This window comes from Cervus canadensis, chromosome 4 (genome assembly GCF_019320065.1).
Source record: "Cervus canadensis isolate Bull #8, Minnesota chromosome 4, ASM1932006v1, whole genome shotgun sequence".
Lineage (NCBI taxonomy): Eukaryota > Metazoa > Chordata > Mammalia > Artiodactyla > Cervidae > Cervus > Cervus canadensis.
In genome coordinates this window covers 73,145,086-73,164,398 of record NC_057389.1, presented here as the reverse complement: position 1 = coordinate 73,164,398, position 19,313 = coordinate 73,145,086, and the positions used below count along the sequence as shown (strand labels likewise).

At 35.1% G+C, this 19,313-nt stretch overlaps 1 protein-coding gene across 3 annotated transcripts in view; it reads right to left on the bottom strand.

The window, feature by feature from the left end:
* DMXL1 (Dmx like 1) overlaps positions 1–15,838 on the bottom strand; it is a 124,898-nt gene extending 109,060 nt beyond the window's left edge. For 2 of the 3 annotated variants that reach the window (XM_043465862.1, XM_043465863.1), the window contains exons 1-3: positions 15,258–15,832; positions 3,489–3,614; positions 570–641 (exon numbers count right to left, since the gene is read on the bottom strand). In XM_043465862.1, coding sequence (XP_043321797.1) covers positions 570–641; positions 3,489–3,614; positions 15,258–15,344 — 285 coding nt within the window. In that variant the 5' untranslated portion in view covers positions 15,345–15,832. Of the gene's footprint in view, positions 1–569; positions 642–3,488; positions 3,615–15,257 lie in introns of all 3 variants that reach the window. The other variant, XM_043465864.1, reaches the window with a different exon arrangement.
* Between the last annotated feature and the right edge of the window lie 3,475 nt (positions 15,839–19,313).

The window sequence follows — 19,313 nt, the reverse complement described above, 5'->3', positions numbered from 1 at the left end:
AAAAATCTATAACATAACCTCAATATTTATAAACTATTGTTTTAAGCAACTTTCAGAACTATTCCTTATAAAGAAAAAACATTCACTGACCCACTAACAATTATTACATGATTTAATAAGGGCAAGAAATTAAGTCCAAGGGGTATGTTAAGATTTTGCAATCAAAACTTGTCACTTTAAGAACAAAATATACAAAGAAAAAAGCTATACGAAAGAAGATCATAGAAACAAAAACAAGTGCCACATATGACTGGACAAAGATGTCTGCCACTATTAATAAAGTAACTGACAAATTTCAAGTTGTTGCCTCTTCAAATACTTAATAAAAGAAAAAAACGACAGACGGGGGAAAAAAGCATTTAAAGATAATTTAGTAAGCACAATTTAGTTTAATTCTACTTCAATGAAACATTTATACATTTTAAAGAAGGAAGTAGCATTTAGCATCTTGTCTTTAATTACAGTGTACAATTTATAATGATTTATGTGACACTCTAATTTTGTACTCTTAAAAATGTTATCTTTTAATACACATTTCCATTTCTAATAGAAAAAGATAAATTACTGACCAAATTTTTCTTTTGCTTCGGTAGGTTAACTGGTTCAAAAACAGAAATAACATTTCCATAGGATGCTGCAATCTTTTAAAAAGAAAAAAGAAAGAAAACTTATAAATACGTTGTTACTTATGAATCAAAAGAGCAAAGGAAATGAATAGTGTAACTTACAAAATATTGAACACAAAATTTCTTTCACCAATACTTGAGAAAGTCAGTTTTGAGGGTTACCGTATGTGGGTCAGAACCCCCAGCACTGTCACCTACTGTTTCACTTACTGTATACCAGCAAGGTAATCTCTTTGAACCTCTGTTTCCCTATCTATATTTACAATATGCATTATATCATCTTCCTAGTAGAATTGAGGGTTGAAATAACATCTGTGAAGCATCTGGTAAAGAACACTGTTAATTTCCTTCCTCACATGAGAAAATGCATTGATGTATTCCTTATGGAATTTGATGACTTAAAATCAGTTTTTAGGTTATCCGTCCTCAAAAGGTCACAATTCTGTCAGTGCATATTTAACTTATTGGAGATAAAACTTAGATCCATTCCTCTGTTAACTCTTCAAGAAGTATACTTTTTCAATATTCTATTTTATTTGAGTATCTTTAAAATTTACCCCTTAATCAATGAAAAATAAACCTTGCTGGCTCTGTTTTATTAAGCAGCTACAACTGCAGCCTGAGTGAGTCACAAATGAAGAATATTAAAACATCAGAAATCAGATATACAGGCAGAATGAATGATCAGGAATAAAAATAAGAACATATAACCTAGTGAAGAAGAGTAAGAAATGAGGATATAACATACATGTGGGAGTGGATATTTTAAAGTGTTCTGAGGAGTTCTGAGAAAACAGAAATCGTCTACACTGAGTTCATCCAGGAGTGTTTAGTTTGTGCCTTTATGTGTGGCTAGGATTTCAAACTACAGTGAGTGTTCAATTTCAGAAACATCACTTCTCGGCCTTTTGGCTAAGATCAAGTGCAATTTCAGAAACGGCACAGTACGAATACAAGTGTAAATATTAAAAGAAGTAAAGTATGTTGGGAGGTGACTGACCATCAGCCCAGCCAGAGAAGAGAATAACGAACATGAAACCAAAAAGGTAGCTGTGAGTGGGTTAAAGAAAGTCTCAAACCAAGGTGAACAACTTAAATTTTTCTAGAGTAATGGGAAACTAAGGACAGTTTAAAGCAAATGATAACAAGTCAAATGCAGATAAATTTTCTTAGGAAAACTAATCTGGTGGTACTACAAAGATAAAAAACAGTAATGATAAAATATTGATGCCTATGGTATCAAAGCACTTCCTTCTAAAAGTTAAACATAAGTCCCAAATACCAAAACCTATAAATTTTCATCTTGGTATCTTAAGGAATCATTTGATTATACTGATACTATCTATAAAACAAAGGAAATGTACCCTTTATCAGAATGATTATACAACCAAATGACCTCTTCATTCTAACCTGGATTTCATGTAATATAGTAACCCACCAAGCTCCTCTGTCCGTGGAATTCTCCAGGCAAGAACACTGGAGTGGGTGGCCATCCCCTTCTCCAGCAGATCTTCCTGATCCAGGGATTGAACCCAGGTCTCCTGCATTGTAGGCAGATTCTTTACCATCTTAGCCACCAGGGAAGCCCATAGTACAGCTTATCCCAAAAAGATAATTCATATTGGAAATTACTAAAATTAGATTTCCAACATTAACAAGCCTCATGTGAATCTAGATGGTAGAAGTCACCTTTCATACAATTAAGATTACAGAACTACAGAGCTAGGAGATCAAGCAAAAATGAAGAGAAAGGAAAAAAGTTTCAGGGATTTTTGGCATTCCATAATAAAAATCATTTTTGTATCATAGCAAGAATGAAAGACATGAGCAAAAAAAAGATAAGACACCTGCAACTCTACTGAAAGGAAGGGGTATACGAGTAACAAAACAAAAAACAGCAGTGCAAAACAACAGGCAAAGACTACAAGAGTTGAAATGACTTTACCATGAATATCTTTAAGCTAGGTCTGAAGACATAACTTTTCAGAATGGCAAGTTTACTAGGAATGATTAGATTAAAAATAAGGTTGGGACCATTTTGATTTCTCACACAAAATGTTCTAACAGTATCACAGAGTCAAACAATATACTTTAAGTACCTAGCAAAAAAAATTACATTTGCCAAGTTCAGCCTAGTCTACCTACAACTGTATCTAGGCTTGGTCAACTATGCCTATAAGGTGCTATATTAAGCTCTATACTATACTGTTTGTAAGTTAGAACTCTCCCAACTCTGGTACTATATAGAAACCCTATTTAACCTGATGTAAAATCATAAACCCATTTCTTTTGTTTTTGCTGCTGTTTCACTTTCAAGGTAATTTTTTTCCTTTTCATATGTAAATAGTAGTTAATTAAATTTTTCACTTTTTTATAGACTTGGAATAAATAACTTAAAAAATTATAGTGTTTATGTTGATTTTTTTACAAAGTTTATCCCAAAGTTACAAGGAGATAACTACCTCTTTAAAGACAAAGTAGGACTCTAACAATAATTTCTTTTCAGGAATTTATTGCTAAATAGACTGAAGTTTATTGTTATTCTTTTCCTTCAATCCAATAAATTTTGAAATAAGTAAGCTTTACATCTACTCTACAGGCAATAAATATTATATCTGGCAACTCAAGGAGAAAATTATGCTATTCAAGATTATACAAGAATAGAATTCCTGACAGTCTCCAAGATACATTTAAGTCAGGAATTTTGTTCTCTAGGGTACATCTAGAGAGACAAAGAAATCTGTAGCTACATTATCTTGGAAACACAGTAAGTCTCTAATTCAAAAGGAAATGATACTTCAGAGACTATACTGACAAAAACCATACTCAAAACAAATCTCATATTACCACAAGATTACAAACCTTGCCTTGTTGCATTGAACAATCTACACATCCTACTTGAATATTTCCATGTTTAGCGCCTGGGATTATTTGCAGTCTTTCAAAATCACTTCCCAGTATAACAATGTCACATCCAGATGCATAAGCCTAAAAACAAAACATAAAAGAACAAAATAAAACAAAAATGATAAAATTGTCAACAAAATATTTTATCATATAAAACACTGGTATTATATATTATGTTTTAACAGACTAATTTTAAATATTCTTTTTTAAAAAATCTTTATTATTTGAGAATATTTCCCTTACCTCCCATATACAGACCCATCAGTCAGTCCTATCTGCAAAATAAATACCAATTCCTTTCACTTCTTCCATCTTGATTGAATGCTACTGAACTTACCTAAACTACCATAATCTCTCTCCTGCATGATTGCTTATATTCTGATCACTTCCATTCTTGCTTCCCTCTATAACTCCTTTCCACACGAAGACAAAAGTGATCTTTTAAAAATGTTTATTACACCAAGTAATTTTCCCTGATATTAAGTCCCTTCAATAGTTTCCTCATGAACTTGGAACAAAATCTCAATTTCTTACCAATGTCAATGCCCTAAATGATGATCCTAATTTCCCAAACCCATCTCAAGCTAGTCTTTCATCCCTTCAAATGGCTCCTGCCCCTATATTACCCTTTTTTCTGTTCCTTGGGCATATCAATCTTTTTCCACCTCAGGGTGGTTTACCTTCCTTCTACCTGCCTGGTCTTTGTCTAACGTCTTTTCAACATTCAGGTCTCAGTTCCTGAATATACTCCTATTCTTGCTCCCTCTCCTCTAATGACTTTCTGTTCTTTTTCTTCATAGCATATACCACAATTTGTAAATATCTTGCTTGTTATCCATGTCCATTACTACAAGTGAAAGTCCATGACAAAAAGGCAGGGTTCAAGTTTATCTTGTTCTCTGGTCTTAGATCACAGAAGTTTCTTCCATCTAAGAGTACATGACTGTCATCCTAGAATTTATATACAGCCTAACTCTGAAAATAAAATATCCATCACAAACTCTTTTCCATCCTGGTAAATTCTGAAAATCTCAGTAATTCTCTACTTTTCCATCTCTTTTGCACATACACATACACTTTACTTAATGCAAAAAATATTATACTTAATAGATGTACTTTATGACCATAAATCCTACCAAGGCCAAAATGGTTCTGTATAAAGCTATAAAAAAATATTTAGAAAAGGGATTTGAGAGAACATACAAATAAATCTGCTCACAGTATCAAAAAACTCAGGCCTAAATTGACTGACAGCTTCCAGAGTGGGCTTGATTTTTGACTTCTGATCTAGTGCTCTTTCAGTGGTAGCACAGGAACTTCCTAGTTAAGCATGCTTGCCTGGGATTTTCCTAAAAAGAATTAGGAGGAATCAAGTGCGGTTCTACTAGTGTCACACAGAGGAAAAAAGTGGCTCAGAAAACAAACAAAAAATCTCATGATGGTCTGCTCACCTCTGTGTAAATACCCACAACAGGATCACAAGGCCTGTCACAAGATTATCCTCAAGAATAAATTCCAAAAAGCAATTTAAGAAAACTTTTCATTAATGATCCTCTAAAATGCCTTAATATTTTAGCAACTGATTTTCTCCTGAATTTTAAATTTTGACAAAATACTGTCACTGTTTACCAAAGTATTATATTAAATGCAGAGTGTTTACAATTTAGATTGCCTCCTCACAACACAAATTTTTTTCAATTTCCATTAGACAGGATATATACATACATATATATATATATACACAAACACACATATATATATGTATATAAATTTTAATGTGTTCATAACCTCTGCCTTCTTTTCATGTACTGCAATTATCTACTTTTAGATATTGTGTTGCACCTATTTTTGTCAATCATGACTAAATTTTCCTGAATCAAGTCTACATTAATCCTGAAGTACCTCACAAAATTACTGCTTAATTAATGTTTAATACAAGTATTGAACATCTTCAGACTTGATAATTGCAAAGTTATCTCAGAAATAGACACCTACCCAACAGAAAGATGCCAACTCATAATACAAATAAACCGTGATCATTCAAAGACTTATCCAGTCCTGGATTACCCTTGCTTTTTTCCTACTGTATTATATTATCACTGCCTGTCAGTTAATTTTTCCTTAGTGACAGTACTAGAAGATGCAAAGCTATCTATTCCTAATTTTGGGAACCAGTGAACCAGTGAAGTTGCTCAGTCATGTCCAACTCTTTGCGACCCCATGGAATGCAGCCTACCAGGCTCCTCCATCCACGGAATTTTCCAGGCAAGAGTATTAGAATGAGTTGCCATTTCCTTCTCCAGGGGATCTTCCCGACCCAGGGATCGAACCCAGGACTCCTGCATTACAGGCAGACGCTTTATCATTTGAGCCACCAGGGAAGCCCAATTTTGGTAAACTTTTAAGTCAAATAAATGTCATTGATCTTCTCTAGAATATCTCTCTTATTCAGTCTGCCCTTTCTTCTTTCAGGGTTACAACTAGTGGATGGCAATAAACTGGTAAATGGAAAAAACAAAAACAACAAAAAAAGAATATAACCAATTGCAGTCCACACTTCATGAGTTGACTATTATCCTTGGGGCTTTATAATAATAAAAAAAAAACCTCCTGATTTTCTTGACTATAGAATTTTAATTTTTATAGTTTATTTGATAATGTAATTAATTAAACATAAAATGCATTAAAGATTCAAACTATATTTTCATTTTGTTCTGTTTCTCAATCATTTTCAAGAGTATGTAAATATCTCCTTAAAAATTCTGCTGTGCACAGAATACTGGTTGAATAAACTATAGTACATAGGCACAATGGAGTATCATACAGATATAAAAAGAATGAGGAAGAAACCTATGAACTGACTTGGAGTGATTTCTAGGGGATAGTATTAAGTGAAAAATCAAAAAAACAAGTAGAAAAGGGCTGACTTGTCTTTGCCTGACTTACTTCACTTAGCATAATACTCTCTAGATCCACATATTTTGTCACAAATGGCGAGATTTCACTCTTTTTTATGATTAATATTCCATTGTGTGTGTATATGCATTGTGTGTACACATACATGGATGAAAATGAATGCCTATGTGTATGTGTGTATATACATGTACATATGTATACATGAAATTTAATAATTTCAAAAATCATAACCAGCATCCATTGGTAGATGAATGAATAAAGAAGATGTATATATATACATGTATACACACACACCCCTACACATCTTCTTTATTCATTCATCTACCAATGGATGCTAGTTATGATTTCTGAAACTTATTAACATCATAAATAAATCAATCAGAATGGGGGGGAAACAAATGAACTAACTAAATTACAAACAAATACTACATCTACACTGAAAGAAAGAAGGCAGGGAAGAGCTAAGTAATTTATGAACACAGAATTTGACTAATATATTTTCAGCCTTAGAGAGTGAGAAGGAAAAAACTTTGGCACCAAAGTTTTATATATACCAAAGCTATACAAAGACACTACAAGAAAACTAGAGGCCAATTTCTCTGACGAATACAGATGCAAAAATCTTCAACAAAATACTAAAAGATTGATTTCAATAGCACACTAAAAAGATCATACACCATAATCAAGTGGTATTCATCTCTGAGATGCAGGATGGTTCCATAAAAGCCATATATGACAAGCTCACAGCTAACACAGTTGATGGTAAAAAGCTAAAAGCTTTTCTCTAAGATCAGGAACAAGACAAGGATGCTCACACTTTTACCAATTCTATTCAACATAATATTGGAAGTCCCAGCCAGAGTAATCAGGCAAGAAACAGATAGAAAATGCATTTGAATCAGAAAGGAAGATATAATATTGTCTGTTTTCAGAATACAAGATACTACATATAGAAACCCTGAAGTCTCTACCAAAAAACTTTTAGAGCTAATAAACAAAGTCAGCAAAGTTGCAGAATACAAAATCAACATTAAAAAAAAACTGCATTTCTGTACACTAACAATAGACTATTCAAAAAAGAAATTAAGGAAACAATCCAATCGACAACAGCATCAAAAAGAATAAAATACTTCAGAATAATTTTAACCAGGTGAAAAGTCTTGCACACTGAAAACTATCAAGACATAGATTAAAGAAACTGAAGATGACACAAATAAATGAAAAGACGTCTTTTGTTCTCAAACTAGAAGAGTTAATATTGTTACAATGTCCATATTACACAAAACCATTTATAGATTCAATGTAATCTCTATCAAAATTCCAGTAGCATTTTTCACATGGGGAAAAAAAATCCTAAAATTCACATGGAACCACAAAAGACCCCAAATAGCCAAAGCAATCTTAAGGAATAACTAAGCTGGAATCATATTTCCTGATTTCAAACTATATCACAAAACTATAATAATCCAAACAACATGGTATCAGCATAAAACCAGACATAGAGACCTAAGAAACAAAATCACAAGCCCAGACATAATCTACACATATATGGTCAACTAATTGTTGACAAAGGTGCCAAGAATATACAATAGAGAAAAGATAGTTTTTTCAATAAGTTGACACTGGGAAAACTGGACATCCCTGTGCAAAAGAACGAAATTGAACCTGTGTCTTACATCGCACACAAAAATAAACTCAAAAATGAATCAAAAAGTTAAACCTGAAAAATAAAACTGGAAACAACAAAATTCCTAGAAGAAAACATAGGGGGGAAAGGCCCTTGACAATCAGTGATGATTAACTGAACACCAAAAGCATAAGCAACAAAAGCAGTAATAAATAAGACTACACTAAACTGCAAAGCTTCTGCATAGCAAAAGAAACCATCAACAAAATGAAAAGTAACCTTCAAAATGGGAGAAAGTATTTGCAAACCTTATCTGATAAAAAGTTACTATCTAAAATATATAAAGAACTCATAATTCAATAGCAAAAACAATCCAATTAAAAATGGGCAGGGGACTCAAACACACATTTTTCCAAAGAAGATGTACTGCTGGCCAATAGGTACATGAAAAGATGTTCAATATCACTCATCATCAGGGAAATGCCAATTAAAACTGGATGAGATATCACTTCACACCCATTAGGATGCTATCATCAAAAAGATAAAAGATAAGTGTTGGTAAAAATGTGAAGAAAAGGAATCCTTGTGTACTCTAGGTGAGAATGTAAACTGGCATAGCCACTGTGAAAAACAATATGGAAGAGGACTTCCTTGGCGGTCCAGTGGTTAAGAATCTGCCTGCCAATGCAGGAACACAGGTTCGATTCCCTGGTCCACACGATTCCACATGTGGCAAGGCAACTAAGCCTGTGGGCCAAAACTACTGAGCCCGTGGGCCACAACTACTGAAGCCCACACTCTAGAGTCCAAATGCCACAACTATTGAGACTGCGTGTTGCAACTACTGAAGCCCATGCACCCTAGAGCCCATGTCCACCATAAGAGACGCCACTGCAATGAGAAGCACATACACTGCAACTAGAGAGTGGTCCCCACTTGCTGCAAGTAGATAAAGCCCACCCACAGCAATGAAGACACAGCACAGGCAAAAGAAACAAAAACAAACAGCAAACAAAAACACTAGGGAAGGGTCCTGAAAAAATTAAAAGCAAAACTACCATATGTTCCACCAACTCAACTTCTAGGATTATGTCCAAAGATGATGAAATCACTCTAAGAGATATCTGCACTCCCATATTCATTTCAGTATTGTTCATAAAAGCCAAGATATGGAAACAGCCTAAGTGTCCATCAGTGAATGAATGGATTTTAAAAAATATATTTTATACACATACACAGAAACAAAAGAATATTATTCAGTCACACAAAAAAAACCCTGCCACTTGTGACAACCTTGAAGGCATTATGCTAAGTCAGAGAAAGACAAATACTGTACATATATATTCCACTTACATGTGGAATCTAAAACATTTTTACTAATAGAAATATTTTACTAATAGAATTGAATGGTGGTTGCCACGGCTGTGGGTGGGAAAATGGGAGATGCTGGTCAAAGGATACAAACTTTCAGTAATAAGATGAGTAAGTTCCAGGAATCTAATGTATAGCAGGGTGACTATGGCTAACAATACTACATTGTACAGTTGAAAGTTACTATTAGAATAAAGCTTTAATGTTTTTGTCCTAACAACAAAGTGGTAATTATGTGAGGTAAAGGATATGTTAACTAATCTCACTGTGGTAAATATTTCATAATATGTATGTGTATCAAATCATAACATTGTATACTTTATACAATGTTAATGCCAACTGTATCTCAATAAGGCTTAGCGGAAAATAAAGAGAGAGAGGTGAACCTATACAGATAATCCAAACTGGGTATCATGCAAAAATCACTTGAAATAGATGCATCTTCTTATGGATATTTTAAATAGATTATTAAAATTAATTCAATCACTAGAGTTTTTACAACATGACAAGTTAATAAGCATGTCAGTACACCAAACCAAACTGGGAAAACAAACTTAATAAGTTCATAGCAGCATTATTTACAACAGCCAAGACATGGAAGCAACCTAAGTGTCCATCAACAGATAAATGTATAAAGAAGACATGATACATATATATAATGGAATATTTATCATAAAAAGAATAAAATATTGTCATTTGTAGCGACATGAATGGATCTAGAGAATATCACACTAACTGAAGTCAGGGAGAAAAAAAGACAAATATTGTATGATAGTATTTATATGTGGAATTTAAAAAACTATACAAATGAATCTATATACAAAATAGAAACAGACTCACAGATGAAGAAAACAAACTTAGAGTCACCAAAAGGAAAAGGGAAGGGGACAAATGATAAATAGGAGGATGGGATTAACAGACATGAACGACTAAACATAAAACAGAAAAGCAACAAGGATTTACTGGATAATACAGGGAACAATATTCAATGTCTTCTAATAGCCTATACTGGAAAAACGATCATATATATACACATATATAAATCCAGACCACTTCACTGTAAGCCTGAAAGTTACACAACATTGTAAATCAACTATACTTCAATTTAAAAAACTTAATGTATTAATAATTCACACATTAACAGAATAAAGAAAAAATAAACAAACTTGGATATGTATGATTTTAAAATAACCCATCTCTACTAACCTACCTGGTTGTAAATATACTATACATAATATTTAAAACCAAATTCTAAAGAGTTTCATAGATTTTTTACAAAATAAATGGTTCTGAAAAATTCATTTCAAGGTGCCCTATTATTATTAAAACACTAATTAAAAGAACAGAACTAGTTTATCAAATAAATTGCCATGCTACCCAAGTTTCAAAAGTAATATGCATATATTACAATTGATACACTAGCTGCTTCTGTCAACAGATCCGTAATCAGAATAACCTATTACTAAGCAATGAAAATTAAATTGACAAATGAAAATCCTTTTATTAGGCACATGTAATATTACGATTACTAACTGAGGCTAAACAAGGTGCAAAGAAAAAACTGAGTTCATGTGCATGCTATTTAGCATACAACAAACATGATTTTTTTTTTTTTTTCAAACATGATTTTTAACTTTAAATTTGGCAGACAACTGTCTCGAATATTCTAAATTTTAAAAATTACCCAAGGTTGCAACAGTCAGCATTCTAATATGGAAATCCTGTGATTTCTCTTAACAGTTGGATTTCCTGTCTTCACTGTTTTATTTTAACCAACCATACCAGGTAAATATCCCGAAGAATTTCTTCCGGGTATACTTCCTGGTTAAATGACTTATTTTTGGCATATTGTAATTAATATTATTCTCATTTATTAAAACACAACATTAAGAATTCATATATCTTCAATAATTTTAAAGGTACCTTAATACTATTTAAAATAAAATATTTTAAAATAAACCAAATATTTAAAGTCTAATTTGTATCCATAATGGCCTATGAGCACCACAAAAATCATTCTCTCTCCAGATACATACATTATCAAACTTTCCCCTCCTGTATTCTCTCCATTCACGTGCTTCTCCAAAAAAAGAACTTTCTATAAAGGCTTCCCTACAGTGAACAAAACAAAAATGTAAACTAAAGGATGCTTACTATTACAGAAAGTCGAAGGAGAATGCTAATTCAGCCTGCATTTCTCTACCAACATCCAGATAGCTGCAGTCCTTTGACTTCTAATCTGGGTCCCTTTGGTTGGGAACACTGAGTTGTCCAACACAAAAGACAGCCTGGAGCTATTATTTGTTTGCTATTCCTCATATAGCCAAGTATTTAATTTACAAACTAGAGACAGAAGTCCTAAATATTAACACAATCTGTCTCTTGAAAATTACCTCCCTTTCCATTTCAGTAAAAACACAATTTCAACACTAAGTACAGAAAATCTATTATATGCTAAAGCACATATCACTAACATGCACAGAAATATTAGAAAACCAGATCTAACTATGCCTGTTTTTAACTATGAAAAACAAATTTTTTTTTTTATAAAAACAAAAGTCGTCAACAGATTACGGCCAGGTGCTCATATACTTTTACTCTAAAGACTGTAGGAAATTAACAAGGAAAAAGGAATGAAGGAAAAATTCATGTAAATAAAGAAAAATTAAAGAATTTTTGCTAATATACCCGAAATTTCTCCTGCTTGTTCCTCTGATATTCAGGGTAAAATGCATAACTGATATTGAAAAAAAACTTTTTAACTTTAATTGAGGTATTTTATTTGAACTCAAATCTAAATGATTAAAAATACTTCTTAAAACTGAAATTTTTAATTACATAGCAGTAAGACTTTATTATTATTCATTGATTTAATTAGTTTTTAATCTAGGCACTATGAGTTTAGCCTTTATAATAACTGACATTTTTAAGAGTTTTACAGGTACCAAGCAATGAACTTAACAGTTTTTCATGTAACAATCCTATGAATACGCTTTCCTTAGCCTCATTTTACAGATAAGAAGAAAAAGAAACTCAAAGAATGTAAAAGAATTTCCCCATGGATATATCACTAACTGTAAGGACTAGGTTGGAAATCAAATTCAGATTATGATGCTAGTATTAGGTGACACCAGTACTCCAATCACTGTTGTAGGCACTCACAATGAAACTTTGGAAGACATACACAGGGCAAAATAGGTTACTAATAAAATGAAAGTGCAAATAAAGTGCTTTGAAGTGTAACAGACACGGTCACTGCCTACTAGAAGTTTTCCTATTAACAGAAAAGTCAAAATAGTTGGATGCCAGTTTAAGTAGCAAAAAAAAGTGTCTCATATATACTAACTATATTAGAAATGTCATATTTTAAAATCTAGAATCCATGAGAAATGGCACTCATTTTAATTTAAAGCCTGTCAGGCTATATTCAGAAAACAGGATCTCATCTCTTGTAATCTTTTAAAATAAGAACAAATAAGTTATCTGCAAACATGCAAAGAGAGGAATTACAAACATTAAATCTGTCTTTAGAGAAGGTATAATTTAACAGGAGAAACAAAATAATTCTTCAAGTGGGCCTGTAAGAGGAAGATTTCATGTCTCTAGGTGAAGTAAAACTGGAATTTAGGGAAAGATTTTTAGTCTGCACATACCATCTACCATTAATGTTTGCTCTCTATGGGAAAAAAAAAGCCAAAATCAAGAGGTTAAAAACAAAATTCAAGGAGTAAACAAGAGGTTCTACTTTTTAGAAAAGAGGATAATTTCAAGAGAGATTAAATTAAGATGAATATAGTAACCAAAAGACTGAGGGCAAGAAATCTAGTTTATAACGAATTAATTTAATGTTGAAGAGTCAGGGTAGATTAGCTGCAAAGGAAGAAAGATGGTTGTTAATAAACTACCGTCAGAATTAGAGAAACCTGGGATCTCTTCATACTAAATAACAACAACAAAATGTTTATTTTCACCTTATTTACTGCACTGATTCCTGAGATCTGAGAGAAATCTACAGGAGGCTTGGTGGGAGGTGATTAAAGCTTGATCTATGGAAACACATTTTAAAATTCAGTAAACCTGAGCAGCAAGCTACATGATGGCATAGGATGTTCTTATCTTGGACACATTAACTCACCTCTCCTTTAAAATAACAGAAGCATTCACCAAAATTTTATAAACACTTTGGCCATCTAGGTGCATAAATAAGTCAGCATACTGTATATACTTTGAAGTTCACACCACTGCTTACATACTAATAGATTCTGAATGCCTTCTCAGATAAAGTTGTTATAATTTACATTAGAGGAGCATTCATATAACTTTAGGAGATGTCTGAGAATGAAATGTTACCATCCAAAAATCTCCCATTAGAAAAATTTCCTTAGGATGATCTTCATTTTCTGAACAGCAACAGCAGAAAGCAATGTTCAACTGCTGGGAGACTCCGGTGGCCCTCTACCACCCTCAGAGTTCACTCTCCTCTTTGAACACTGAAGCAAGGTTAACATTTAGAATTAGAATCTCTAAAACTCCTAGTGTCAAGTGCAATTTAAGGCATATATGAGTCACTCTACAGGGAAGGAACAAACTATTCAAAAGCAAAGTACTTGGTTGGCACTAAAAGCAAAATTCAGATACTAAATGACTACATATTAAATAATGATTACTGGGTTCTTTTCTATTATTTATTGACTGACAAATATGACAAAAAATAGTCAATAGTGGATAAAAAGAAAACCTGGGGTATCTATTAAGCTGTTTAGTTTGCTTCACTGATACATGCAAAATTAAGTAACTTAACCACAACTATTAAGAGATAGCTTAATAACTATTCAAGTTGTAGCAAAAATCATGAACCCGATAAGTATATTTAGATATGGACTATTATGTGCAATACTGACCTAAAGCTTGAAATCATTATAACTACAGAAAATTCTCTTAAAAATTACAGTTAAGGAAGAAAATGTCAATATTCTGCTAAGATGCAAAAGTTTGGGGCCCTCCTTTCACTATCTGGGGAAGACAAATGAAAAACACGACACTTCCATTTAAACTTTAACATGGAACTACTACTACAAATGAAAGAGGAGTTTTACTGGAAAACAGTAATGTAACTTGGTAATTAATATGAACAATCTAAAATAAATAAAAGTCTCCCAGGACTACTACACTCTTAAATACGGAGTGCAAGGATGGCAGGAGTGAACCATTAACAAAAATAGTTTTCTCTTTCCAAAGTTATTCCCAGTGAACTTAAAGAAAACTAAATGAAAAGCACTGTTTTCACTATATTTTTACTACGCGCTAGTTGTTGACAGCAAACAATTAGTAACTGTTTTAACTTTTTTTTTTTTAAGACACCCACTCTTTTTAACTACAAAAACTTGACCTTAACTCAGAGGAAGAAATGAAACTAATCCCAGCTATTCCTAAACTTGACAATTAAGAGCCTATGGACGTGGGCAATAAACCACCCCCCACACACACATATTACACAGGAACGACATTGTTAAACCACCCCAACCAAAAGATGTCAGATTAAAACTTGAAAAAATCCTACAAAACATTCTAGCTTCCGAGTGTTGTCTCGATAAACATCAAGTAGCTCAATGATCAAAGTGCTGTTGCCGCCTCCGTCCTCAAAGGCCCGGTCTGCCGACCCTAAAAAGTCGGGACCTCCCCCTGGAACGTGGGCGACCCCCGCAAGGGCGACGAGGTTTTCAGGGCCTCCGCCCGCTGCTCCGGGCCGAGACCGGCTGACTCAGGGGCGCGGACTCGCCACGGGCGGCGAGGGAGCTTCCCAAACTCACCGTGAAGCGCTGGTCGCCGACGCTGCCCACCGAGAAGCAGTGATCGCCGGGATTCACGGCCCCGGTCAGCACCTGGTGCAGGTTCATGTCTGCGCCTCAGTCCAGCAACTGACGTCGTGTCCGGCTCATGCCCGGGGTCAGCGGTCGCTTCCCTCCCTCCTTCCTTCACGGGCGGCGGCCGTTCTGCAGCGACAGGCGCCAGACGCCGGAGCCGCTCAGCTGCGGCCCGCAGCTCATCCCGAGCCCCGGCCTGTGAGGCCCGGAGGGGGCGGGCCAGCGAGCGGGCGGAGCGCCGCGCTCGGCCGCGCACCTGTCACAGTCCACGCGGGCCCAGGTGAAGCTCTGGGTCGACCCAGCGGCCGCGACCCCTGGCCGACTCACCGGCCAGGAGGGCCACGCCGTCCGCAACACTTCCCTGAGGTCTGGGTGGCTGGCCAGGACCGAGCCCAAGTGTCGCAGGCAGCACACGATCGCCCTCCCCACCTGACCTGGCCCTTGCAGGCTCCGGTGCCCGCCACCCCCAATGGCCTCGGCGACTCCCTACGCGTCGCTAGGTCCCTTTGGCCGAAATATCGCGAGATTCTCGGGGCGAAAAGGAATACTGCGGTAAAGGATTCACTTTTTTACCACCGCTGACAGAATAGCAAGAGGAAAACGCCTCTTCGAGGGAGATGTTGGCCAATCGCGAGCTCTAGCCCACCTAAGGCTCCACCCACTGCTGAGGATAGACCAATGTCTTAAAGGCTTGCGAGGGACGCTGTGCGTTTGAATGTTCAACGTCAGGAGCCTAGTAAAAACATAAAGATCCTTGGATAAGGTTAAGGGCTGTCAAATTATGCTGTAGGTTAGGGTTTATTCTGACTGTTGGACCAGAAAGCTTAAAAGGGAGAAGTGCATTATAAATACACTTGCGGTGTCCTCGGTCCTGGTAGAGACTACAAGTCCCAACAAACACCGCTCTTGTGGGCGGCCCGCGAATACTAGTGAATGGGAACCCTGCGGCTTCTCTGACCCGCGCTGTAGTAACTCCGGCCGGACGCGCGTTTCCAGTTGGCTAAAAAGGAAAATAAACACTTGACAAGTGCTAAAATGAGGTGTTTTCACCAAAGTTCAACTTAACATTCGTTTTTAAGTTGTGGTAATAGTAATACTGCACTCGCCCTGCGTTGAGCTGGTGTTTCGGAAAAATCTTAAGAATTCCAAAGTGATTAGTGTCATAATCCCAACTGTGAGATTCAACTCATTGTGTTTTGACACGTTTTGTTTTGATAAACATCAGTTTTTGTCTCCGCCCCTGTACCGTAAGCCTCTTAAGAGACAAGCTGTCGTGTATCCCAGTGTCTAGTGCAGAGAGCACTGTACGATCTAGGTGTTCAGTAAAGGGTAAAAGAGTGAATGTAAATAAGAACTTCCCAGTAAAAAAGGTGGTCTCCTGATGCGAAGAACTGACTCATTGGAAAAGACCCTGATGCTGGGAAAGATTGAAGGCGGGAGGAGAAGGGGACGACAGAGGATGAGTTGGTTGGATGGCATCACCGAGTCCATGCACATGAGTTTGAGTAAGCTCCAGGAGTTGGTGATGGACAGGGAGGCCTGGCGTGCTGCAGTCCAGAGGGTCGCAAAGAGTTGGACACGACTGAGCGACTGAACTGAACTGAACTGAAACCAATTTTGATTTTTATACCCTTTTCTGGTGGTAAAAACAAACAAAAAACTCTTCACACTAGTAGTTGGATGAGAAGAGTACTGGTAATTTTATTTATTTATTTTTTTGCTTTCCCTAAGTTTTTTGCAATGTACATATACTTTGTTTTGCAATTTTAAAAGTTTACTTTAAAAGTAAGTTTAAGAAAAAAAATCTTTAAAAAGCAGATATATGTATTTATATAACTGATACACTTTGCCATAGGGCAGAAACTAATGCAACATTGTAAATAAACTATAGTTAAAAAATATTTTTTTAAAAAGTCTAAAAGAGCCATCTCCCTTTTTTAAATTTGATGTAAATAAATTCCATTATTTATACCAGTGTCCTCATAAAAATGAGGGACTTAAAATTTAAATTGTCTTAAAAAATACTATTTTATTGAGGTGTAACATTTGGTTATTTAATTATTAATTCAGATTTTATTTAAAATGCCTTTCAGTTAATTTTATATTTTAAATCTTAAATCAAGATTTTTCTGTTTCATATAAATTCTGTATCTAGCCCAAAGTTTAGCACGTTTACTCGCTCTATTCTGCCTATCATCTGGTTTTAAAAGGCATACTTTAAAAAGTACATAATAAAAGATTAAAAGAATGAAAGAAAGTAAGGGACCTAGTAGTTAGAAAATCTGAGATCTACTCTTGATCTCTCATTTGCTGTGTGACCATGGAAAATGTCTCGTTAACTTTAAGACCATTTTCCTCATCTGTAAAATTAGCAAGAGTAACTTGTTTATCAACAATATTTTGCCTGGCATTTTTATTCCTGATAAACATCTGTTAGTTTTTATTAAATTCCTTCATCCTAGAAATAGATGGAATTTGACTTCTGCCGTAGTTACTCATTTAGATGAGTAACTTAATCTCTCTGTGCTTTACTTTCCTTATCTGTAAAGTGGGGATATTAATACACCTTCTTACGATTATCATGAAGATTAAATGAACACAGTGTTTAGCACATAGGCAGAATTTAATAGATGTTAGTTATTCTTAATATTTTTTAGATTTTTGACTATTTGAAAGCCTTTATTGATTTTGTTACAATACTGTTTGATGTTTTGGTATTTTGGCCATGAGGATTCTTAGTTCCCCAAAAGGGGATCAAACTCATGCACTGCAGTGGAAGGCTAAGTCTTTCCCCCACAGGGAAGTCCCTATTATTATTATTACTATTATTAAATAAACCTAACCTTTTGACATATTTTTTCTGAAGTGTTCCATATAGTGTCAAACCTCAGTCCAAATCAAATTTTTTGGTGATGTCTGAAATGCCATAAATGTTCTGAGGCCATCTTGGCCTGTATCCAAACCTATGGGACTGTAGTGCTACAACTAACAAAAAGTGAGGGTATTCCTTTGCCTCTTATTCAGAGAAAACCTGCCCATTAAACACCCTATCTTTGATGTACAGCAGATGAACTGTTTCAATGAAACAGGTATATCCTTATACTGTATTTATTCCACTACAACTAAGACCTACTGTCTGGTTTTATACAGTCCTTGAACTGAGAATGTTTTTTACATTTTCTAATGGTTGAAAAAATTCATAGAATAAATATATTTCTTGATGCATAAAATTATATGAAATTCCTATGTTCATAAGTAAAATTTTATTGGAACACAGCAATGCATAGGCATTGAGGTATGGTCTATGACTGCTTTCACACTACAACTGCAGAGTTGAATAGTTTCAACAGAGATCATACATCCTGCCAAGCAAAATATTTACTATTTGGGCTCTTAGAGAGAAAGTTTGCCAACCCCTAATGTATAGGAAGGATCCTCTACTGCTCCATCATCTCTGAAATAGTTTTTGCTGTGCGGAATGGTTGTTGTACTGAATGATAACTCAGCTTAATTAGTAAAGCATTTCGTGTTGATGATTACACAAGCATCTTTAAATCCCTTGGTGAAGGAAATGGCAACCCACTCCAGTATTCTTGCCTGGAAAATTCCATGGACAGAAGAGTCTGGTGGGCTACAGTCCATGGGGTCACAGAAGAGTTGGATACAACTGAGCAGCATGCACACACAATGTATCCCTGGGTCCCCAGTATTTATCATAGCACAGAGTAGATACAACTAATAGTTGAACACAAGAATGAATATAGACAGGATCTGACTTACATATGTATATACCTATAAAGAGTCCCTAAAGAACTACCCTGGAGAATTGTCCATAGGCAAGCTCTTTGCTTTCAAACTGCTGCTCTTTCATAGATCACCCAGTAATGTCGCTCACCTCCCTTAACAAAGCTCTATTCAATCCAAAATCCAGTCCTAACTTCTTATGCAACTTGAGCGTAACTCTGACCTTGTTGCAAAATTAGTTAGATAAGGAAATGGAAG